The sequence below is a fragment of the Taeniopygia guttata genome, chromosome 1, assembly GCF_048771995.1.
Source record: "Taeniopygia guttata chromosome 1, bTaeGut7.mat, whole genome shotgun sequence".
Taxonomy (NCBI): Eukaryota; Metazoa; Chordata; class Aves; order Passeriformes; family Estrildidae; genus Taeniopygia; species Taeniopygia guttata.
In genome coordinates, this window is record NC_133024.1 from 78,103,508 (window position 1) to 78,130,352 (window position 26,845).

Below are 26,845 nucleotides of genomic sequence, written 5' to 3' on the forward strand. Positions count from 1 at the left end.
GCAGGAACAACTGGCATGAAAAAAGGTTATTTTTTATGTTTCATGGAGGAGACTTACAGGAACTCCAAATCTGAGTTGGATTCTAATCCTCAAAAAGTTTTAGCAAAAGTTTGGGTTAATTTTTTTTTATAAGCAATCGCTCCTTTCTTGAGCAAAACACAAAACCTCTGTATAATTTTTTCCTTCTTTTATGTTATACCAACACAGTCCATTAACTTGAAATCTGAAATGCCTGAAATCAGATATTTCCATATATTTGTGAAAGTTTATTTAGGTACCACTGACTTGTAGCTACAAGAAAATTGCTATTACGGATCACTGTTTTGCCCAAGAATCTTGCAGCCTCTTCTGCACGCACACTGCCTTCATGGCAGTTAACAAAACTTCCCACAGTACCAAATCTCCAATCAGATCAAGGCAACTACTTCATCAATTTATTTGCGGGCCCACAGGCAAAAAATGACAACTCGATCAAAACATCTTTTAGATTGGCAATGACTGCAAGGAGTTTGGTGTATATAGAGATTTGTCCATCCATTTCTTATGGAGCAAACCGGTTCTACCTGCTCAATCTCACAGAAAACATAATTAAATTTTTTTTTCTAAGTATGACTGAACATCTACCTGTCAGACTAAGATTATCCAAGTGGGAGAAACAGGCTTACCTAACTCCCAGAGGTGGTGTGAATAGATGAGTAAATGTCTGTATAATTCTTTGAAGACAAACTTTAGTAAAAACCAGTGCAAGCATCAGGTTGCAGATATTTTAGTGCAGTAATCCAAAATTAACATTCATTAATCCAAATTTAACGGCACTGCAGGTGTTTTTTTCCTAATCTTTATGTGCTTTATTTCTATGTAATTACCTCCTTTACCTTACAAGGGTGCTGTAAAGGTTATTTTATGAGTACCTTCAAACCAAAATATGATAGCGGTCGGTATTTTATAAAGCCATTAAAAAGTTAACACTTCCATATTTGGAAGATATAAATAGAAGTATGCATTAAAAGATGAAAATAAAGGAATGTTAAATGGTTGCAGGATTTCTTGAAGAGCAACCCTACCAGGCACCAAGCACAATAAAGGAAGTAAAGCATACTGCAGCATAACAAAAGATGTGCACAGCACAGCCAGTTAACATTATCTTGGATAATATTCACTTTTTCATTTATCATTTTATGAGATAAGGCTACCAATAAGTAATGCTCTTTTAATCAGAGAATACTATAAACACGTTATAAAAAACCTGTAATTTCATAAGGGGTACAAATTGCAACATTTGAGTGTTACAATCAGGTCTGTCACCTATAAAGGAAAGTATCATCATTTACATTGCATTTTTTCAGTGGTTGTTGGCTGAGATACACTCTAGGTGAATTAAAACAAGCTGTAGAGCTGAAAGATTCATGGTTTCAATCTCAGAAATTAAAAAGTTGAAATTGTCTGTTTCTCAAATTAATTAGTCTTCCTACTAAACCTACCCTTCATTCATGAGACAAAACTTTGAAGATAGACCAAAGCCTAAAGATGAGTTGCACCTGTTTGCACCTGTGAAATCCAGGAACATTAAAGTGAGTGTGATAGCTACACTGAGTAGGACCTCAGTAACCAAAGCTACAGCTTTAACCACAGTCACTCCTGCCTCTGATACAAGCAAGACACAAAAGCAGACTAGAAACTGAAAGGTATTAGAGAAATTAAATATATACAAAGAAAATATATATATATATATATATAGTTAAACAAGATATTAGAGACTGGGTCCAAAAAAAATTACAGACTATACACACAAGATTGTTTGGCTAACAGCCTTAATTTGGGAAAGTGATTTAAGGAAACTCAGCACCATTAACCAACAGGTGCATTAATTACCATTGTTTTATGAAACGTCATTATCTTGGAAAAGTTATAAACAAAATTACAACAATGAACTGAAACCTGCTGTTCTGTTTAGGTTGGGTTCTAATATCATGGCCATCAACATGAGTAGACGAAAGTACATTCATGCAATTGCACATCACGTCTTCCTCCCTTTTTCAAGATTTTGCACACAGTGATACACTAAAAATCCTGTCATCTCTCTCTGCAGTCTCTAGCCTATACTCAAACTGGGACAATGAGTAGCTGATTAAAACAGCTGGTACAACTCATTTTGATTTTAGATAGAAGCAAATCTTAATCTTAGTTTGAGCTACTTTTCTATAACACTGTAACTCAAAAAGTGTGTAAAGTTATGTTTACTGATATACTTGTAAAATAAGTACAAAATTATATAGGTACTTGAGGGAATTTTACCTTAAAGTACTTTTCTAACTGCTTGACACAAAATACATAGCAACAGCACAAAAAGTAGCAGCATGACTAAGCTTCAAACAGTTTCCTTGCTGAAGACAAAAAAGAAACTGCATCTTTTTTCTCTCACTCCCTCCTTGCTCCCTCTGGCTTCGCTGACACCCAGTTACTCAGTGGGCTCTCTTCAGGAACAGTGAATAGTGCAGAAGACAGGTGGAAGGCTGGCAGAGATGCACACCCTTTGGCAGTCTATATTTCCTTTTTTTTTATGAAACACACTTTGAATGGAAGTCATTCTCACTATCCAGGTAAGTATTCTATCTGTCATATGGACAGCTGATACATGTCCATCCCTTCACCCACTGGGCACATTAAATGGGCAGCCTGCAAGAAACGCAGTCAGAAGCAGGATTTTCTCCCTTGGGCAGCTGCCAAAAGTTATTCACTTGTAAGCCTTAGACAGAAATTATCATGCTAAGGAGCTCAAAAAATAAAATATCAAAACACTAGAAACTCTATCTATTAGAAAATTATTGTTTTAAAATGAAAAAGAGAAGGAGAAACAAAATATGTTACAACAAAAAAAGCAGTAAGGAAAAAAGTTCAATAGGAAATTAAAGGCAACAAAATGGAAAGGGAAAAAACTAAGACTGGCAGCACAAGAGAAAAAAACACATACTCATACAATAATGAATAGGTAAACATTTTCAGCTCTTAATATAGTGTTGATACATATATGCAAACAAAATTTCAGATGTAGACTGTAGGCCTTCCTGGCAAACACATTGATTTTGCACTCTTCTTTTCTAAACAGTCTTTATGAAAAATATTGGAAAACTGGAGTAGTTTAGAAAAAATTAATCCCACCAGTTAAAGACAGAACAAAATGCCTTTGTGGAAAAAAATCTCCACAGCTTTTTAGCCAAAAAATCATTTTGGAGTAAAGCAAATAATCTAACAATATTTGCGCAAAATACACAATACTTCTATATGGTATTTGGTTGAGTTTGGAGAAGTTCAACATTTCAGAATATTTATAATATAGAATATCCATTCCACATTTTGGATAAAGAAGAATAAGGGATATGAGCAAAGAGCTGGAAAATCAAAAATGCACAGAAGAGGGGAAAGAGTGAAAAAAAAAAAGAAGAGAATGATTTGTGAAGCTGACAACATCAAAAAGAGAAAAGTAAGACACTGTGGTCTAGCTTTGAAAAGACTCCACATCCATAGAGATCTAAGAGTTAAAAAAACCTCTCAGAAATAACAATAAAACATTACAAAATTGTTGCAGTCATACACAACTTCTCGCTGAAGCTGAAAATAAGAACTGGGCAGAGGGAGAGAGATCTGCACTTATACCATAAGATAGCTCTTAGAACTCATCTAGGCAAAGCTTCTATAAAAAGTGAGAGTAATCCTGCCTTGTTTCAGGTCTTAGTATGTACTCCAGTACTGAAGTGGGTATGAGAGATGGGCACATGGAGGGAAGAAAAGAAACGAGGATGGGGTTGGGACACAGAGGGCATGGAAGGGGAACAAAAACACTTGGAAAACAAGCAGAGAGATACACATAAAAATATATTAAACAATTTTTCTGAATTAAAAAACCCTCCAAAACAAACAATAAAAGATGATCATGCTATCTGCTGATGAAAGGTGCTATAAATGACAGCTGTGCATCAATTAAAACAGGGATTTTACCAATGTAAGGCAGCAACCTCAAATACCTTAATTTCTGCAGGCTAATTTCAACATTTTTAAGGAAACTAAGGGATTATTTATGTATGCATAATAAGAAGATAAATCTTGTGCATTAAAAGTGCTTAAAATAAAATTCAAGATGACACAGAAATGTTATTTAAATATGTCATGATAATTAAAATAAAACAAAAATCAACTGTTTCTAGAGCAAGAATAGATTTGTTTAATTATCATTTGCAGCTGAAATTATCAAACATTTATATATATATATATATATATATATATATATATATGTATGTATATATATATATAGTCTCATTGAATGAAAAGATGTAGCAGTACCATAGGAAAAGCATACCAAAGCAGCAACCCACACGGCCTTTCAAGACCGCTTTTGTTTGGAATATTTTTAAAAACTGCCACTTTTGCCACCTCTACAGTGGCAAAAAAATCTCTTAACATAATTGGAATTTTGGCTGCCATAGGATTTTTAACCCCAAAATTTTTAGTACCTTTAGCAAGGTAAATTAGCTTGTGTTTTATGAAGGTCTTTGATAGTTTAGCATACATTTACTTGCTTGTAAATTCAGATTTTTCTGGGAAATTAGTTTCCATGTCTTGTTATTTCTTTGTTATTTATTGGAAAAGAAGAATTTTTTTTGTTGGATAAAGAGTTTTTATTTAAAAATTATTTTAATATAATTTTACCAATTTTATAAAATTATCAGAAGACATTCATTGGCCTAAATATCTCCTCCTAAGGTCCATGAGCACTTACACCTTCCCCTTGAGAGGCAACACATTTAGGCCAATGTCCTGCACGAGCCATGCTGGTGGTCACCAGGCTTGGAAGGGACAGAACCCTCCTCCTTGGGACAACACACATTCAGAAACCCTCCAAAGGCAGGCAGGCAGGCAGGCAGGCAGTACCACGGTGCCTGTGCAAACACATTCGAGCGATGCGGTCTGCGTGTGCGATTACGACATTCCCCTGGGGCAGTCACTTACTAGAATTACTGCTGTCATCCTTGGTTCCATCGAGACTTCCATCGGGGTGCATTTGCAAGTAGTAGCCTTGCCTGCAATATAACCTGGTCACTATACCCTTGAGCTGGGGATCTGAAAGACAAACATATTTTGTCACTAGCCTCAAAACTTTTTCCAAGAGTTATCCCTACTTCTCTCACTTAGGAGGATGTTTGGTGAAGCAGCAATGCTGTCTTAAAAGTAAGTATTACAACAGGATGGGTGCTGATGGAGATGGAGAAAAATCTCTCTGCAGAGTGCTGTTAGGTCAGTTCTATGTCCTGTTCTCTACCTCCAAAATCCTTCATTATAATTAATACAGGTAAAACAGAGAATAAAGGAACACCCAAAATATCCCCAGTCAAAAGCTTAAACCATATTAATCCCTGCAAAAAAATTATAGACTTCAGCAACAAATATAGCCCATTTGAAGAAAACATTTGAAAAACCCTATTGGTTTTTTCAAATATGTTATGTTTCAAATACAGCAACTTACTGTACTGCACGTAAGTGTTAAGGAAACTGTGAGGAAAAGGTTTGTTTTATTTCCTATCAAAAGTGGTAAACTTATCATCAAATTTGTAATAGTATCATCAGAAGTTCCCAGTATACTTTAACCAAGCTAGAAGCAGATCCAACTCACCTGCCCTCTCCCACCCCCCAGGGAATAACACTCACAGTCAGGGCAGGACATAACCTTTGGTCATCAGAAAGAAAAAGCTGAAAAAGCTCTCAGTAAGATAAAGCTACGGCAAATCCAGGTAGTTTGGAACAAGGAAGATTCTCCATTTAATACTCTAAATTTATGAAAACTGCCAAGAATCAGGCATGAAGTGTCAAGCCACAAACTCTTTGATTCACAGCACAGATGTTGCCTTACCAAACCAGAAACTGAGCTGTTACAAAATTGTTTCAGAGAAAGAAGGCATCACATCTTTAAAAAATTCAACAGAACTACCTCCATGTGGTATCAGTATTAATATTGCTAAACATTAACTATTAAGCCCAGTTCCAGGCAGCCAGTACATAAATTTGGGAGAACATTGGCATTAAAATATCTATATCATATCATGCATAGCTGTGCAATAATGAATAAATTCATGAATACTTTGATACAGATATATAATAAAATAAACATGTGAACTTCAAAGGAAGACAGAAAGCATTTTCATGCAAGCCTGTAGGCAGAATACAAAATTTGTATATAATTGCTCTCACAATTAATCATGCTGGGTTACTTAGAGTATCCTAAGGGGATGTAAAAACAAACAGTGGTAAACAAAACTGCCTCTAAATGGTATGCACTGAAATTTCTGTAGAGGCTCAGTTCTGTGAAATTATCTGTTAAATGTTTTTATTGAATATCCAAATTACAAAGACATATTAAACAATAAGACCATCTGAATTAAAAATACAAGTTAAACTGTAAATATAATAAAAAAAAAGTTACTATAAATAGTAACACTGTAAGACTGCTGAGGCATGGAAATAAATAATATTTACAATCAAAGATCAACATATAAGCATATGCAACTTAAATTTAAACTGAAAATTTTGCTTTCTGTAAATTTTTATATTATCAAAAGTTTGTCTTTATATATGAATACTCAGAAACAAATATTTTTAAAAATTTAAACATAGTAAACTGCAATTTATTTGAATGTACTGTTTTCATCAATTTCATCAGGTGATTCAAAAGTACTTTCATAATTTAAAAGTGAAAATTGAGCTCCTTTTACACAGGCACTATTCCTGTCAATGTATACTTCAAATTGACAATTTTAAACATGCTTGCTTAGCACTCATTAAAAAGGCATCTTAAAAGACTAAATAAAAGTATAGTAAAAATATTATTAAAACAAGATCTTTAAAAATTATTTACAGGAAAAGTATCAGCATTTTGAAAAACACTTTCTATACCCTAAGGAATCATGAATAAATGATTTTTTGTCAACATTTTATAGTGCAAAGATATTTCATAGGAAGGCAATGTACAGTCAACTCTCTGTCACCAGCTGTTTACATCTACTACTTCAAGGGAAAAATCTCAAACTTAGAAGTTACTTTCAAAGTTGTTTATTTTATACTCATTCTATTAATTTTTCTAAATTGAAAAATTAAATATAGTTTCTAATAATAATGTATCTGTTTTCATCAAATGCATTATTTAAAATTAACCCTGCTTTACCAGCTATCCAAAATTATATCTGAATGAGAGTGAAATGATACATTAATCTTGATTCAAGTCATAATAAGCAATAGTCACAAAGACTACTCCATACAGCTTCAAGGTAAATATCTCCAAGATGAAGCAGACAATCCTGTCAGGCAAGAAGTTTATCTCTTCTCCTTGCAGAGAGATAAATTACCCTTTCATGTCCTTTTTGAGACATCTGAGCAGCAAGCAGAGAAGAGAAATCTGCTAGACCCTGTATTTCTGTAGTGTTTTATCTACCCTTTGTCTCTTAATAATATTACAGGAACGGTCTTAGCTTCAGGTGATTTACAAATTAGTTTCTCAAATCCCTGTTGGCCACACTTTTTAATTTAATTTGGTTTTGCTGTCTGCTAGACAGCAGGACTGAGCAACAATGCCCAGAAACAACAGCAGAAGACTGGTACTACCTGTCCACAGGTGTACTGGGTGTGTCACTTTTCTTTAACTCTCACCAGAGTGACAAAGACAGACAGACCAGCATTTATTCTTACCCTTAAACCCCACATATGCTTTTATCTTCCCACATATGAGAGAAAGAGAATGGCAAGAAAATGCAGCAAAAAATAAAGCAGAAACAGGATGAGAGGAGAAAACCTCACCAAAGACCTCCCGGTTCTCATGATTTTATCACAGAAATAAGTCTTTAAGTCTTAGCTGCCACAGTGAGGCATTTATAATTTCTATTTAAATAATATAATTTCCATTTAAACACCTTGATTTCAGAGGAAATGAAACTAAAAAAAAAAAAAAAAAAAAAAGGCAAAATTCACCATGCATCAAAATTTATGGAAGAGTTTGACATCTCCTAATGGTTTTTATCAATCTTTTTTTCCACCTTGTTCCGAGGCCGAACAGTTCAGCATGACATGTCAGCAATACCATACGCTGGGAAAAATTATTCTGACTTGTCATTATTAGAGGTTGTCTCTTAAAATTCAAAGCTCTACTGAATGGACAAAGCAACACCTCCTCAAGCCTCTCTTTCACAGCAATCTGTGTGACAGCAGCCACTTGCAGCCCACTTTTCTTGCTTTTTTTCCTTGTCAGTGGTGATGGCAGGATGCATGATTGCAGTTAGCATGAACACTCTGTCAGTATCTTTTTGATGTCCTCAACAAAGGCACAGTTTAATTAAGATGTCTTCTCTCTCAAATAGTGGCTACAAAAATGGTTTTGGCATTAACTCATGACGGGCTGAGTGCAGTCCTTGCTTTAGCAGAATTATGACACTTTACGTTTTGAATTGTGAATATTTTCTGTTCACACAGAAATTGGCTTTCACATGTACTTCCCCACTCCAACACACTGCCAGGACAGATGTATTTAGAATCTTTATAGACTTAAAATAAACTAGGGAAAAAAACTTATTAAATATGAGTGTTAAAACATAAATTAATTTAAAATGCTAAAAGAACAGTGGAAAAGTGGTGAATATGCCTATTGTATATTTTAAAAATTAGTCCCTTAGCACCCATTGGAGTTTTAATTTTTAGTTTTTTACCAAAGTAAAGCTTCTTTTTTTTTTTTTTTTTTTTAACTGTCATTATTTATTTCCTCCCTCTTCTGTGCAAAGGCACTAAATAAATGTCTGCTGACAAGCAAATGCGTAATGGGAGGGGTAGTCTCACATCTTATGGAGAATAAACTGTCTCACACTCTTATGGAGAATAAACTGCACTATCCAGTCAGCACCAGTCTGCCACAAAATGAGTCGCTCAGTGAGCCAAGTAAAAGCCAGTATTTAGAGGTACATCCTGCTCAGATAGCAGAGCATCAAACTCATGATAACTGCTCCAGGTACTTCATATTTTACTCGTCCTTTACTCTTTGCATTCTATTCAGCAGTTTTCACTTGTGGATACTTTAGTACTAAAAGTACCACTCATATTGCTCCAGAAAAAAAAAAAAAAACAAAAAAAAAAAACCAAAAAAACCCCCCAAAAAACAGAGCATTTTTTATTTATGGTTTATGGTACTCTGACATGACTTGGCTGTCATGTCTTGCTTGCTGATGTTGTGGTCAGCATCTGTTAGGAATCTTCTCCCTCATCTATTAAACTTTATTGAAATATAATAAAACCACATATTCTGTATTAGATATTTTTAAAAAGTAAATCCCCCCAGAAACCTACAACCACAAAATTTCTTTTGTACCTGGGAAGTAAAATACCCACCCAAAGTCCAGAGTGTCTCATCCACTCCACGTACATCTCCCTATTATTTTATAAAAGTCCCTTTTCCTGACTTCTCACACAAAAATACTCTAACAGTAGTGTGTGTATAGGGTGTGTTGGACTGGAATTCTTGCCATCTCTCTTGCTTAAGTGTCTCTACTTTGTATAATAAATAACTAACCCCCTTCAGGCAGGTCAGACCCTATCCACTATACCACAGTCCTAGACATCTTCAACCGCCCACCAACTTCTGCACAGAAAATTATTGTTGCTTGAGATTAATGTCTGGATACTTTTTAAAACTTAAAAAATGTCTCTGTAGTGCTTAGTATTTTAGAAACTTTCCAATAAGCAATTCAGCAGTGGAAGCAGGGGAAAAGTTCCATGTAAAAATTACATTTTCTTTTTTGGATTCTCATTTCAGGTATTTCAGTTCCTGCTGTAATGCTTTGCCAAGTTTTCAAAAGCCATCTTCTTCTCAAGTGTACTGCTTCTGCTATATTGCAACAGTACTCAAACAGGTACAATTGTTAAGATGATCACATTACATTTTGCCTTGTTTATGCCAAGCCTTGCATTGTCATTCCAGCACATAAAAGTGCAGGGTCCTCTGAAATGTGCGTTATACAATCATAACAGCAGGCTTCCTGAAGCAAGTACATTGCCAATGGGGAATTCAAAATGACAAACTTTGTACTTCATTTAAAGGTGATAAAATCCTAAGTAGGCATCTAAAACCACCCTTCATTATTAAAGTCTTCAGGTGTTCCAGTGATACACCTCTTGCATTCAAAAGCTTTATACACTCCGAACTTCTTTAGTAGGCTGTACTATCACCTGGTGTCTCAATGTTTCCAAGTTTCTGATAGTTTTTTACTTCCATTGTTAACAGGAAATAATAAAATTTGAACATTTATTTTATATGCTAGTGCTCTCTCATTTTAATAATATTTTTTTCAATATCTCACAATATGCATTAGAAAACTAAACTTCTTAATTAAAAACTTTAAGAGAAAAATGTTTCTGAAAGAAAGTTTTGTTCTATTCAGGGCAATAGGGAAAAGCACATAATGTGAACTCAGAAAAGCAATAGCTTCCATTATTCCCTGTTCCCATAAGTAATAATAGTCCTTGTTCTGAAACGAGGTGGCTTTCTTTTTGCTCACTTATTTTTCCGTTCTCATGATGATTACAGGGCACTCAACTTTGGTGTTTATTTTTAACTCTACTTTTTGTCCGTTTATGTCTCACATCACAAGTTCATCTCCTGCAGAACCCTGCTTTGAGAGCGCAGTTAAGAGACAGAGAGTCCTCCCACGTTCCTGTGCTGCCATTGTCATTGGTACTTCCACAGCATTTATGAAATTTCCTGGTAAACTATGAAAGCAGGCTGGAGTTCTGCAAAATGGTTGCTTTTCTTAAAAGCCCCCTTTGTGCTGGCATCCTTGTCTTTGTGTTGCAAATGTTTTTATGTTAACAGCAAAATGTGCTCCCATTCCATTTGTGGGTGCTGACATTTTGTCTCTGGGTCTTACAGTGCATTTCAAACTACATAAGCCTTGTTTCTTGCTTTATGGTTTTGCTCAAACAAATTTCATCATCAACAGAATTACAGGAACTTGGCTGCTAGCTGGGATCATTTATATCTGTTCAGATTTACAAGTTGATTTGATTTAATTTACTTGTCTACAGCGTAACAATTAACAGACTCCTTAAACAGACATATTATTCTTGGAGGGTATTTGTTGGAAAGGAAAGAAGATAAGATTGTTCAGAAAACACTTTGTTCCAAAATCAAACTTTTACACAAGCATGGTATTGAATTTTAGTAAATTCACTTAATAATTCACATTTCTCTTCCTACTGGACTATACTGTATAAACCTAATGGTGCTGATCTTGCAACACATGGATTTATTGGAAAATTCCTGCCTAAACACTGCCTTCTACTTTTGACCCATGTTTATTCTACTACACTAAAATTCAAAGGTTTCAAATTCCTTAATATCTAAATGATATCTTAGTTTATGTTATACACAGGAATATTGAGAAGAAGCTGGTTTCTACTGTCAAGCTTACTTAGAAAGCACCAGTCACAGTTCAATATATTTAACTAAAAAGCATCATCTTCCACTAATGAAAAAGCCCCATCTCAGCAACTCTATCCATTTTCTCAATTAACTTTGAAACACTAAAATTTCTACTGTCAAAATTCCATGTAAGAGAAGTTTTGTGATTAGAGTTTTTATTTGTTCTTTTCATTTTACATAAGCCTAAAAAATACTCAATGTCTTACTGAACCTTATTAATGTAGATAAAATATCATTCTAGTATTATGTTTTGCAGCTGTTCCTGTATCTGACCATCTTAGCTCTACCTAGCATATTCTTGATTTTAAATTCCAATGGCAAAACATTAACATTATAAAAAATACTGCTTAATGTTTCTCTTGAAAAGAAAAAAGCATCAAGCGATAGATCCCAGCAATAAGTAATTTGTGTCTTCAATTTGCAGTAATCTCTTTTTTATTATCTTTCCATGAAAAGCCTTTATCAAAAACTAAATGTATTTCTGCTCACACTCAAAAAAATACCAAAGCACAGTAACATGACAGCTTCTATTACTATTTAACCTATATATAAAAATTGACTAATGCACTGCCCCTGGAATCAGCAAATAAATGGAATTTAAGAATGGAATTTCTCTGAAGATGTCACTGAATGTTGACAGCACAATAGGATGGTCATAGATAACCTTTACATATGTAACTGAATTTATTTCACATAGTACCTAACTCACCAAAGAATGAGTTTGATACTTCCTTTCCTAAATAATTTCTGGTTTTAGAAGTCAACATTTAAACATTGCATTTATTTTCACAAGCTTTACTGCTTTACTCCTTGCATGCTGCATTACTAAGCAATGAAGTATCTGAAGTCAGCTGCTATTTCTTTCACCAACTGACTTAGAAATAATTTTCAAAGTGCCCAAACAGTCTATTTTACAAGTATTCAAAGCCATCAGGATAATTGTTAATGGAGAGAGGATAGCAGGATAATTTTAATGCAAAGTATTAATTCCTACATGACATTCCATTGCAGGAAGTTTCCTTAGTACCAAGTGGCAGGGGTCTTTAACTTGTTATTAACTTCATTTAATTCTTGACAGAATACATAACAGTCCACAAAATGAAGTATATTCCCTCTGCTTAGATATGCAAAACCATCACATCTGAAATATGCTTGTCAAGAACATATTTAGTTCTATGTTATTGCCAATGGCTCAAAATATTGAAATAATCCATTCACATTAAATTCAAGAAATTTTAGTTTACTGACTAGTCTTAAAACTGGAGAAAAACAGAAGATGCACAGCCAATGAATGGAAACAAAGAAGATATTTTCCTAGTTAGGAAGTGAAAATTAAAAATTGCAAAATATAGAACCATAGAACTCATTTAGTTTGGAAAGACCTTTCAGATGTTAAGTCTTACTCATAACCTAGCATTGCCATGTCCACCACCATGTTCCTTAGTGCCATGTCTATATATGGAAATCTTTTATATACTTCCAGGGATGATGACTCCACCACTTCTTGGGACAGCCTGTTTCAATGCTTTCACCCTTCCAGTGAAGAAATTTTTTTCTAATATCCAACCTAAACCTTCCCTGGGTACAACTTAAAGCCATTTTCTCTTGTCCTGCCACTCATTACCTGGGAGAAGAGGCTGACCCCCATCTGGTTGCAGACTCCTTTCAGGCAGTTGTAGAAAGTGATAAGGTCCCCCCTGAGCCTCCTTTTCTCCAGTCTGAACAACTCCTGCTCCCTCAGCCACTCCCTATAAGATTTTTTTTCTGATAAGATGTGTCAGAGACACATGGCAGAGCAAAGATTCAATTTTCTTCGACAGCTGAAGAACTTAAAAGCTTTCCTGATTCCAGGTGCAGCAGATTTCAAATATCTCCTAATGCAGCAGTCTCATTTTTTTAGTGCCACCACAGATGGCAGTACTACATTTTATACTTTTATACAATTACTGCATTTTATAAAATTACAATAATCAAAAGTTGTCATTTCCACATGACAGTTTGTTGAGTAGAATGAGTAGAGATTTGTGCAGGTTTAAATATATAAATCAGAAAGGCAAAAGAAATAGGAATTAGTCTTTTTCAGCAGTACTAACAATATAGTACACAAATGTAAACTCCTGATTAACAAAATAAAAGCATTAAGTAGTAACCAAAGATAAATAAATCTGTTTCAAATTTTAAAAACTCATTAAATGAAAATAAAGGTGTTGATAAAACAATTACATTTTAATTTTGCATTCAATAATGTATAAAACAAAAAGATTTCTTCTTTATATCAGACAGGAAAATATTTACTGTGAAAAATTTGGATCAATAAACTGACTTACAACCTTTAAAAATGTAGAAAAGTTATTTTACTTGGAAGAACCCTATGCATATTTACAAATGATTATTTAATCCTTATGCTTTAACATAAATCCTCATTGTCAAACCATGTCATTCACCAACACTGTACAGATTTGTTTACAAAGGCAAAATTTGTTTACAAAGAAATCACGGCAAAATGAGATCTGTTAAGTGGAAATTGCATTTCAGTCATCTCCATGAAGAAGCAATATTACTAGAGATGCAGGAATCCAAAGAAATATTGATTGAGAAATGGATAATCCCATTGTGAAAAGGGAATAAATTTATTTCCATATTTGTTATTAGTTAAGAACATTGTTTCTGTATAAAGCAAGATTACAGAGGTTCCATCAGACAAGGGGAAGTTTGTGCTGTTATAATGCCTTATTTACTTAGAAAAATATTTATTTTTCTAGGAAAGCATGAATGCACTGGCATGAATTCTAATAGAAGAGCTACAAGAGAATTTTTAATATTATCATACGTACAGTGTCATTAACAATTCTTTTAACATTTTAAATAGCATTACATTTATCTTTCACAAAGGGTTGCTGTTTTCACTTATAAACTTCAAAACCATGAACAGTAACAGAAGTGAAAAGGAGGCAGCTTTACCAAAAAAGTATAATTCAGGGTGTTCTACTTTTTTCATTTATTTATTTTTTAAGAAATTATATATTTATTAAGAAATTTGATGAGTTATCAAAAGTGGATTAGTAAGAATTATTTGAACCAGAAATAGCAAGTCATATTAAAGATGAAGTTCTTTCTCTTTTTTTCAGTGTAACTAATTGTTGCCTGGGAATTCTGTTTAACCAGAGAAGAAATATCAGCCTATTTCCTATATTTTATTTTACTATATGCACAAGCACTTGCATGTTTTCTTTGTGAGAATACAGCAAGATGGAGAGACAGAAAGAGAAGCAATGCATGGGTGCTTTGGTTTCCTGAGATAATTTTTTTCCAAATTCACCCTGTGAGAAACAGAAAAGTCCATTCAGCCTGCAGATTGCAAGGTTTTGTAATCTGTGGTATTAAACACGATTCAGAAATCCTAAGAGTGGCATCTTGAAAAATTGATTTTCAAACTGAGACAAGAAAATAATCCCCTGCACTTGAAGAACAGAGTCTGAATCTTTTTGAATTCTGAAAAAGAGAATAATTTCTTCTATTATTGGTATGACAAAACCATGCAGCTTTACTGAAGGTACTCTCTGCTTATTTTTTGAGTTTGAGGTTAACTTGGGCCACACCTTCAAGGCTTTTTTGTCTTCTCCTCATCTCTGCTACCCAAGAAAACTTGGAATACAAAGTAAGGAAACAAACTATTATGAAGTTACCCCAGGATGAATGACCCCAGGATCTGGGCTTTAAGGAAATCAGCAGAATTGACACTAATGATACAGGACAATCATAGGAAACTGTGACAGGCAATCACTCAGCTTAAACCTCTTTGAGGGACATCAGCAAAACAACTTTGCTTCTGTAGAACTTCTCTTTTTTCAAGAATGACTCTAGCAAGAACAAAAAGGCATGGCTAAAACTGGCAAATTCCATTTATTCTACCTAATGGTCTAGAGGTTAAAAAAAACAAACCAAAAAACCCCAAACAAAATCAAACTGTTTATCCCACTTAGCTTACCCTGTTTTGGAAACACTATTTAGTCCAGATATTTAGTTACTAACCAGAAAGTAATCAAAACTATACTCATAGCATCTATGAGAAAATGTGCAGAATCAGTTCAGATCAACTTGAGTATTCACAATTAAGGAGTAAATCTTCCAGTTCTGAATCTTTTGATAATATAGTGGTGACACACTGAGCAGAGACTACCCAGCCATTCACTGCTACCTACAGAAAATTAAAGTATTCTATAATATACCACAAGATTAAAAATACCTGCTAGGTTTTGGAGGTATTGGTTGGTTCATGTTTTGATGATGACCAAAAATACCTCAAAAACACTGATAGGTCTTTAAACATCTAAATCTAATATCTAATCTAAATTTTATTACAACACAGACCAGAACATATAACTTTTAAATATATAATCTGAAAATGAAAAAAAAAAAAAAAAAAGAGCTTTATGAAGAATCTCCCATCCTATCTAGTGAAACTTTGCAGTGATTTAGTGATCTGGTTTTTTTTACATCCTGCTTCAACTCCAGTGCAGCTCTCCCATCATAGACAACTGGCTATGCATCTACCATGCATACTTCCTCAACGTGTTCAGATTGCAAGCCTTCTTCTAGGATGTTTCTCACATCCTGTCTTTTAGTCCCTACCTACTATACTCTCATTCCTTTATTGTTTCTCAGCTGTATTCTTGTTCAGTTATTGTTTTCCAGCTGTGCATGCCCAGAATAGTGACTATTCAAGAGGACATATAAAGATAACCCTCTAGCCCAATCACATCTTAACTTCAATAACAAAACAGATTTGTAAGCTTAAACAAATAAAATAAATTTGCCTTCAGTCACATATGTCCATCTTTATAAATTTATAGAAACAGATTCTCTTCAGGCTGTGAACTTAACAGCTACATCTTGTAGCTACCAGGAAATGCAGTGCAGTCTACAATTTCAGGGTGTACCACAGAGGTATATCAGCACAAAGATCCAAACCCACCAGCAACTTCCTCAGCCACCCAGCCACCAAGTGCGTTTTGCAGAGTAGTGAGTCAGACTGAAGAACCATGGCAGTTTCCAATGTTTATTTTTTTCTCAAGATGTGTAACACAAAACTGACAAAAAAACCCAAACCAAAATACATTCCTCAAGGCTGCTGAGTCACAAGACTTCCATGACTATGGCTTCTTTCTTCACTGTCTGCTTGGCTAAAAGAGTTAAAAGCATCATCATTCCTTGTTAAATCTGGCATAATCTCCTAATTTCTTACAGATGTCCAATTATGTGTGAAGATATCATACGAGGCAAGTTCCAGACCTCCATTTTTGGTGTCTCTCAATAAAGTAACAGGTGACATTCCTCTAACCATGTACGGACATCTCCCCTGAGCTAGTGATCTTTAACTCTTTCAGGATGGAGTGGTGAGAAACTGGCAGCTCATTCTGAAGGACAGGCCAAAAATGCACTAAATTACCTACACCTGAGAGAGCTTACCTATGCACCCAAAACGTCCATCATGTGCTCTCCAGATCTTTTCACACTGTGGAGACACTAATGCTCTCTACACTTTGGACAAGTCTTTCCCCCCCAGACTCAACCCCAGCCCTGCCAGACTATTCTGGTGGGACTAGAATTAGGGCTAGCTCCAGACAGCTGCTCATTCACTCTTATGTTGTGTTAGGAAACCTACCTATACTACAAACCTGCAATCATATGGGCACAACTAAATTTAAACTAGCTTGCTTAGCATCCTCAACTATCAGCTGAGGATTTTTCTCACACCAGGACTTCCACTCCACCCTTCAATGTGAAGCTTGTCCTGAAAACCACTTTATAGAACACACAAGTTTAAATAGCATGTTTTAAACAGAAATGAAAAGCAATTTCGTTCTCCAGATCCATGTGCTACTGTATCAAAAACTTGTGAGAGCCAGTCAAGGCTGAGCCAGTCAAGGCTCTGCTGAATGCTCTTTCACCAGCATTCAGGAGAGCCAACAGGTATGCTTCTAGAGAAAAAAATTACAACATTTTCAGAGTATTAATATTAAACACTCTTTAAATCTCTTATATTTCCTGCACATTTATTATACCAACAACTTAAATGCTATTAGAAGCTGAAAGATAACAGATATTGAAAAGTAGGAAATTTGTCCCTGGGATTTCCACAGTAACTTCTGCCTGTGCCTGGTAATGCTGCAGTGACAGCCCTGCTATTGGCCCATAGCACAGAGCAATTGCAACAAGGACCACGAATTTTACTCTGTGATAATATCCTAAAGACAGCTCTCAACTGAATGTTTCAGATTTCTTTAGCTTCCCAATGCTGGGCTGAGCTGCCTGTCCTTCCTTTGTTTTCTAACCCTCACATGCCCTTACTCAGGCTGTCCAGTGATCAGTCCACAGACTGATCCTCTGTACCATAGCAGAGATGTTGATGGTGCTTCACCTGTAATACAGCAGGTGAAATGCCACGTGCCTTTGTAGCCTAACATCTCCAGTGCAGATTTACACACACTTCAAGAGCAACATAGCATAGCTAAAACACCTTGCACTTCTACTTTTTATCAGGACATAAATTCAAGCTGCTCCAGCTTCCATGGGCAGTTAGGAAGAACAAAGAAACAGCACATTACTAATTTCAAAATCTATCTGAAATTAATCTCCTTCCTTTTCAATGAAGCTCAGTTCATAGCAGAAGTCTTGTTTGTTTTTCAGAGACCTTTGATATAGTTCTCTGTTTCTCAACTCAAATACAGCAGAAGCATCCAACACTGCCCTTCAGATTTGACACACAAGCCCAACTCCTTTCTCTACACAAAGTGAGGATTAGCCTTCATTATGCCTAATTAGATTCTTCACTAAAATCTGTGGCAGCAGCCTCATCAAGTGGGCGACATTTGATATTTATAATTATTTCTACCTGTATGCAATGTGTGGCTTCACCAGAGAAGGAAGAGGAAGAAAAGTGGAAAGAAAAAGTAAAAGCTACCAGGACTCTGACTCATGCTTTGGGCTGACACAAAATCTATCTACCATATTTTTTCCTGTGTGTTTTGCAGAAAGACACATCTGATCACACCGAAACAAACAAAATCACCATAAACTCAAAGTTTCCTAACAAATGAAAGAGGTTGTTCAGTATAAAAACAGTTAAAATTATAAAGTTCAACTGATTAACAACACGAATAAAAGACCTGCTTCAAAACTGGGGAAAAAATTCAAAACTGAGAAATATCTATCTGAAAATAAAAGCTTTACTCCATACCTTCCCAGGCTCAGACCTTTTCCCTACAAGGAGAAACATGGTTAAAGTCTGTGAAGACTCTATTGTTACTTTGAGTTCTACATTGCAAAGAAAAGTACCTTGAAACATAGTAATGTCCTACCAAATAATCTAGCTAAAGCAGAGGCACATAAATCTTTTCCACCTGAGTCAATAGGATTGATTCTGAGGCTTCTGGTCCCAGCCTAGTTCTGATGTATAAGAAATGACCTGAAATCTAAAGAACTTGTGATAGGTATATGCCAAATTTGGAAACAGAGAGACACCAAGGAAGCGGAGTATTACTACCAGATTGAGATTCTCATAAGAGCAGGACCTATACCCTCTCACTGGGAAAGTGTTGTGTCTTGAGAGAGGATAAGTGTCTTCCATTGAATTTGCCTGGCTGCCTCCTGAAATCTCCAGATGTCCAGCTCTAATGCAAAGAAAATCAAAATTAGCTTTTAATTTCTGCCTAAAACTGCATCAAAAGTTTCCTCTGTGTTTCTATTTAGCATTCTTTAACTTCAGAACATGGCAAGCCTTGAATATTTTGAAATATATAATTTAAAGGCCATAGGGTTATTAATTTAAATTATTGTTCAAGTTCAAAGATGAGCTTCTTCCATGATATTTAGGTTAAAAAAACTTGTAGTATCTATAAGATTTTTAATGTGCCTTATTAACTACAGCATTCTGTAGACTCTAGTGAATATGTTATTTGGACTCCAGCAGCATGAAGATGGTGAGGATAGCACTGTGGGCAAAGCAGAGGGGGCTCACTCAGGAGAGGAGTGTGGGTCAGGCTCCACTTTGGAGGGGACTGGGCTAGTCCAGAGTACAGGGGCATGTTCCTGGAGGACCATAAGCACTGGCCTCCTATGTAAAGGCACAGTAAAAAGACTCTGCTGCCAGCAGATTTCCAGGCCATACCTAAACACAAGGGATTAGAATCACCCTCACTTTACAGACAACAAAATAAAAGAACTAAGAGGATGAACAGTTTGTCCAAGGCAGCAGTGCAAATGTGGTTTTCTGCTTCCTAGTTCCTAGTTCAGTACGGAGATGTCCCTGCCAGCCTATACTGAATGACTTAATATATATATAGAATAATACAGAAGGACTGGAAAAGACAATTAATAACTGGGTAGACAGAAAGCACTATTTACAAGTATGTCAGAGGCCCTGAGCTATACATTGCTTGTGTTTGTTCCTGTAAAGCAGTATTAATCCCACTATTGAGGCAAATGGAAGGATTTTAAGAAGAGGAATTTAAAGTGGGGGGAAGTGAAGGAAAAGGCTTGTCACTCTTAATAGAATAAAAAGATGTCAGTGGAAATAGGCATCATTTATTAGAAGTCTTCTATCTGAGTATCAAAATGTCATCTACTGATGAATGCAACTGGAAGGGCAGAATAAAAATAAAAAGAAACCCTTGTCAACAGTTTCCAAACAATTTCAAATCAAACAATTTGCTTCTAAAATTACGGTTTGGTTAATTCGTGTTAACTACTGGATATGTGGAAATTATGATACATAATTTCTCAGTGGAATTACCTCCTCTGAAAAGTCAAAAATTATTTTAATAACAGTTTTTTCAAACCATAAATAGCTCTAAGACTTTTCCAAAAGTCCTGAGACATTTCACATAATCATAGAATGGCTTGGATAAGAAAAGAATTTAAAGAGCATGTAGTTCCAATCCCACTGCCATAGGCAGGGGACACCTTCTACTACACTGATGTTGCTCAAAACCCCATCCAACCTGGCCTTGAACAGTGCCAGGGATGGGGCACCCACAATTTTTCTGGGCAAACTAAATTTAAAGCTGAGTAAATTGGAAATTTGTATGCAAATTACTTTACATATTGTTAAGACAACAGGAAAAATCTAAAATATTGAAGTTCTCAAAATCTCCTAAATAATCAAATATGCTTCTGGTTTATATCACAGAAATGTCTATACTCCAGGCATGATAAAAGACAATACATTTAAGTGACAAGGGCTATAATTAAGATAATCAGAATATTTTGAATTATAGAAATGGAAGGCAGATAACCCCAGGTAGGAAATGGTAGGAAATGTTAGATTTCAAAATACATTTATTGCATCCTAAAATCCTCCTTTTTCTTAAGAAACTTGTCTTCTCTGTGAGAGAAGAATCCAGTTTTCTCCTCAGCACTGCTGCCACTGCAGAGCAAAGCAAGACTTCCAAAGTTTCAGGCTCCCAGCTCCATCAGGCAGCCTGCTGTCTGTCCAGGTACTGGAAACTGGGAGGATGTAAAGAGGAATATAGCATTGTTTTGGGATCTACAGTAATATTGTGGGTGTCAGCTGTCCTCAGACCTGCTGTGCAGCATTTCAGGAACCAGAAAAAGACTACTTCTAGAGCAGACTCCATGACTAGAGTCATTAGGACTTCTATATCTGATGCAGATCTCCTTGGCTCCCTTCACAGCTAGTGGACCCATCTATTTAAGGGTGTCACAAATTATTTCTTAGAAATAAATATTTTTAATTAATTGCATGTCGGTCAAAATATGAACCTATAAACCCCAATTTTGGTATCTCCATAGCAAGAATTTTCATTCAATTAGGTGAACGTAATCCCAAGGGTCTAGAGTACTTCCATGGCCACCTATTCACTGATTGGAAAACACACTTTGTTCTTCCTGGAACTTCAGCAGAATCAAAATATCCTAGAAGAACATTCAGATTCAATGGTAAATGACCACAATGAATAATCAATGATGTAACAGATGATTGCAAAGAAACTTGTCTGAGAAGGGCTGTGAGTCATCTGAATCCAGCCAATATGGAAACCTTTTGAAATGTCATCCTTAAGGTGGAAATTTTTCAAAACTGAACTTAACAGGAAATTATTTCCTAGCAGGAAGTACAGGAAAAGGTGCTAAACAACTCTTTCTCTCCAAATAAATTAAAATGACTACCTTAAAGTCAGGATTCCACACAAATATATGATAATGGTCAAACCTCCCCAAATGACACGCCTGAAGGGGAACAGCCCCTCTGCCTTTGTGACACTCACCCACAGCATTCCAGCATCCCATCCTACTTGACACCTGTCTTATGCAATCCCTTGAAGAAACAAGTTTATGAGATCTTTCAACAACAAAACACGTATTGCATAAAGATCTAGCTCCCATTTATAGCATACAGGTAACAATAGTGAACATGTGCCACAGGTATTCAAATAAAAAGCTGGTGTCTAAAATCACCATGTGGATGTGGGAAAATGCATAAAACCAACTTCAAGGGAGTTAAATTTTATGACTTGTTTAACAGAAAAACAGTTCTAAGAAATTGAAGCGATTCCTTTTTGCTTTATCTGCTTACAACTACCATTGCTCCACACCACCAAACCCTTTCTGATAGTGTCCTGGCATTTGTAATAAACATCAGTCACCTGTTATCTATGTCAAGGTATTTTGAAAAAGCTTTCCAGACAGAACTAAGCAGAAAATAATGCTCCCATTGTGAAATACTTTTTCAGGATAAAGCCCATAATAAAGTTTTCTTTAAAAAAAATGTAAAGGAGAAAATATTTCCATGGTTACTCACATAGGAATAACTATCAGCTTGGCAACCAATGCAGGTTCAGGTTAAAGTCTTTTTATCTGAATTAAAGTTAGTAGGAACTCAAGACTTGAAATGTCCACGTGACAGAAAACTGTACAAGCCGCAGAGCTGCTTTTTATGCCCAGGAGTTTAAAAAAAAAGTAATTCTCCAGCCTTAAGACTGACAGAAATTTTAACAAAGCTCTCCTATTTTGATGGAAGCTTGGCATTGTGCTTAACCTGATGGACCAGTAGAATAGTTTCAGGAAAAAACAAAATATCAATTAAAAAATGTCTACCAGACGGCCAGAAAAAAATGTCACTCATTTGCCTAGGAAGAAGGATCATGTGTGACAATTTCACTTTACTCGCTCACCATAAAATATCTGGTTAATTATCTTCTCCTTTCCTTGATGATGATGATATAGAGCCCTAAAGAACTACTCCATTTTTGTGGTTTTTTTTTCTTTTTTTTTTTTTAAGCAATTATAATTACAAGCAAAGAAAAAAAAAAAGACAAAGCAAAATGCAAAACTAAACATAGTGCAACAGAAGGTCACTTGAAGAAGTCACAAAATAAATAACTCAGATCTCATATTCATTAGGGCAGAGTTTCATTACTCCCACAACAACAGTAGACAATCTCAAAATTAACACAAACGTGTGCACATTCTACCCTCTCTAGCACGGGTGACTTACCATTGTCATTACTCCTTTTTCACTATGTGAAAGCACAAACCCTTACAAAGCTTATGTTTGGCTGCTAAAAATAAAGCCTAGATAAATGAAGCCAATTTCTTAAAACATACTCTTATCTCAGTTTGCTAAACCAAGGACCATACAAATCTCTGCTGCCCTATAATAATGGCTGGAACTTTCTAACATACACAGCTCTTGATATTAGACTTCACATGTTGCTGTACTTCCATATCTGAAGTTTGGCATGCTTATTTACATTTGATAGTGCAGCTCCCCCAAGAATGCAAGCTAGAAGACCAATGCCATGTACTGAAACCTATCTGGATGTCAAACATGACTCATTTTAGTAACCCCTCAGTAACATTTCCATCAACAAAATAATTTTAGTTATATTTTAAATTAATTCTGATTCTTTATGAGACAAATAATAGCTTGATCCTTGTTTGGGCTCAGGGTTGGGGGTGGGGAGGAGGGAGGGTTGTTTTTTTAAAAGCTTCCATTCATTTAAAACCTTTAAATGAAACAGCATTTATGTCTAATAGGCCACAGCATTTTCATGAATCCACAGGAATATTTCCCTATATTCAAAGTGAACATGAACATAAAGGAAAATATTTTTTGATTCATATATGTACCACTTCCAGGACTACTTCTGATGGACTTTTTGTCTGGTCTCACAGTCTTGCTTGCTAGTTTCAGTGGTGAACTCAGAATGAGGAACAACTTCTGTCGCTTCATGTGCTAAAATGAAAAACTCAGTCTTGAAAAATTTATATAACTTCTGCACTTACAGAAATTATCAAAATGGAATCAAAATCTCTGCTTTTGTTTACCAAAAGCTGTACAAAAGTTTGGTGTGGTCACTAGCCGATTCCAAAATTGCAATCTGACAACAAACCGGTTATATTTTATTTTCCCTTTACAGTATTGAAATGAATTCCAAGTATCTGCCTATTTTAGTAATAGAAAGCTTTAAGAAAAATAAGCTCAGTGAAATATACTGGGGATACAGGGATGGGCCTGAAGTTCAACCACAGTACAGCTTGACTGCACTGACTGAAATTACATCAATTGCTATCAGGTAGCTGGTTGTCACAAAGCAAGTGTTACTCCCCTTGGTCATGTTTTTATGCATGACACTGCAGGATCAGGGCAGACAGGAGGCATTACAGAACAAATAAAACAAAAATTAAAGCCTGAATAAGTCATATAACTACTCTTCAAACAAGTCTGGTATATCCTCCATAGTTTTTTAGATGGAACAAGATATGAATGGCACATTTGCCAGTTTTCCCCAATTCCATCTCCCTCCTTGGGTAATCAGGTGTTTTACCAATATGGTAAATCAGGATGTGTCTGTCAAAACAGGCTTTGACTGGAAATGCTGTTCTGACAAAATAGAAAACACAGCATGCTTTACAGTGAAAAACTGCATAAACCTAAATGTCAGTTGGCTTTCCCAGATGACAGAACAGTCATTTTCTGAACAGCTTTGTTTAATAAGTTGTTGGTATTGCTGATTTTCAAGCTGAAGCTTTTCAGAAGCCAGAGCAGTTTCTAATGCACTACATCCTTCTGTTCGGAGCCTCTTAGGGAGAAGACCACAAAAGGCTACTACTCTATTTTTGAGGTTTGAGTAGTCTCAAGGTGTGGACATCAGGCATCACACCTTGCAGTGGTCTAAGCTTTGTCACAGCATAGATAACAATAACTATGGCTTCGTCTACATCAGAGCATCATATTCTTCTATTCAAGAATCCAAGTGCTTATGGAAACAATATTACCACCTTAACTACTTGCCACAGCTGCTCTGTAAATACCCAGAGCATTAATACTCAGACACCTTAACATTTAATAGCATAAGTCACCTGCATGTGTGATGCATCTGCAGCTCCATCTTATTGGTAGGATAGTCAAAAGATGTTCTACCCTTTTACTGTTGTGTTTTGTTTCCTAATGTAATTTGAGGGCACATAGTTACCAAGTGTCATATAATCTCTACGGTATTTTTTTCACTGCTCTCCTTGGAACAAGATGTGATATCCAGTGCTGATTGATTTTACTTTAATGACTGAGCAACAGCTTCATGGCAAATCTTATTTCAGCCTTATTTTCACAATGAAGAAGGGTGGGAACACAATCCCTGGAATTCTGAATGGCAGGACTGTGCAACTGTATGTTGGGATGGTTGGAAAACAATCCTGTTCTCTTTCAAAAGCATCTCTGCTGAAGTTTACATGCAAAGGTGGTGGCAAAGGGCTTTCAGAGCTATAGAAATCCATATTTCTTCTTCCTCCGCAAGAATGCGAATAGGAAAATTTCTGTCTTGCTCTAAATACAGTCTGAACGACCCCAATTAAGAAAATCTACTAAATTTTTTCATCTTCCTCTAAAAAGAAGCTTAGATACAAGTTTACATCAACATAAAAACTAGTGCCATTCAGAATCAGCTCACTAACGACCGGCCTCACAGTAGTTTATGAAACACTGATCCAATGCCTCCCTACAAAGAGAGAATAATAAACATAATTACCCATACAATCAAAATGTGGAAAACCCAGCTACATCCAGTGTACAAAAAGGCCAAGGTCCAATTCATAATGAAAATATTCTCTCAAAGCTCAACTAAAGATACAAAAATAATATTACTGGTATTTCAATAGTTTTCCACCAAAGAGACTTTTCTGTTTCCTTGGCAGTAGCCAGTAAAGTCCAAAACTGCATAATTTTCATGTAACTTAAAAAAAAAAAAAAAGTAAACAAAGAAAAGAAAAAAGCCTTCTCAGAGATAAAAATTAAACCAAATAACCAAATGGAGGCACTCAGGACTCACAGAGCTGTCAACATACTAAAGCCACTGTGCAAGACATTGCTGATATTATGGCAGAAGTGAAGAAACATTTTTGCACTTCCTACACAGCTATGACATATCCCTAAAAAAGAACTCAGTATGCCACAATCTATTGGACTCAGGATGTGAGTTGTGCCATTAGTCTTCTGGTGTCACATCTGAACAGCCCTGGAAAATCAACAGCAAACACTTAAATTGTCCCTATTTAATAACAGACATCTATTTGGAAACCAGTTGGAACAAACACCATTATGCATGTAAATATTGTACAATCAATAACTAAAGAGAGTAAGTAGAAAAAAAATACGTAGCAAGTAGTTAAAGACTGTTTCTACATCAGATCATGTTCATTGTAGTTTGGGTCATCCTTGAACAGCTGATTGCAACAAAAATACCTCAAAGTAGCAAAACCTTTTTGCTGTTTCAGGCTCCAAATATAGTTGGTATCCCCACTATAACTAGGGACTAAAGTTCTGAAGTTATCATACTATTTATATTCAAAGTTCATTCAATTCAAAGAGAGTGCTTCAAACAACTCCTAATTTGTCCTGGATGGATGCTAATAGCAGGATAGAAATAATAAAAAACCCTGAAAATTACCTTGTCTTTACAAGTCTGTTTAATCTAGAAGTACTAAGATCTCGAACCAGGATGCTCAGGTACATTTAAGTTTTCCTTTCCATAACTTAGCGTGATTGAAACTTCTGAAAATTTAGCCAAAATTTTCAGTGAATATTTTTGTAAAAATAACAGCAGAAATTTGCCACTAGTTCATTCCCCATAACTACTTGTCTTCAAGCCATGTACTACTTACACCTAAACACTCAGCAAAGAGTAGAAAACAGGCTGATCTTCCTTGCATCCCTCCCTATATTTGAAGCAAATGCAAACTGTGAAAACCAAAATAACAATACTGTGTGAAGTTGGTAACGAGCTGACAGAACTATAGTTAAGAGCCTCTGAGCATAAACAATTT

General features: G+C 35.6%; 1 protein-coding gene across 7 annotated transcripts in view; it reads right to left on the minus strand.

Moving 5' to 3' along the window:
• The window catches only part of FGF14 (fibroblast growth factor 14), a 373,382-nt gene that overhangs the window by 87,501 nt on the left and 259,036 nt on the right, over nt 1-26,845 (minus strand). For 5 of the 7 annotated variants that reach the window (XM_002198665.7, XM_030286870.4, XM_072931666.1 and 2 more), the window contains one exon: nt 5,005-5,115. The exons of the other annotated variants lie outside the window; for them this stretch is intronic. In XM_002198665.7, coding sequence (XP_002198701.1) covers nt 5,005-5,115 — 111 coding nt within the window. The remainder of the gene's footprint in view (nt 1-5,004; nt 5,116-26,845) is intronic. 7 annotated transcript variants of the gene reach the window in all.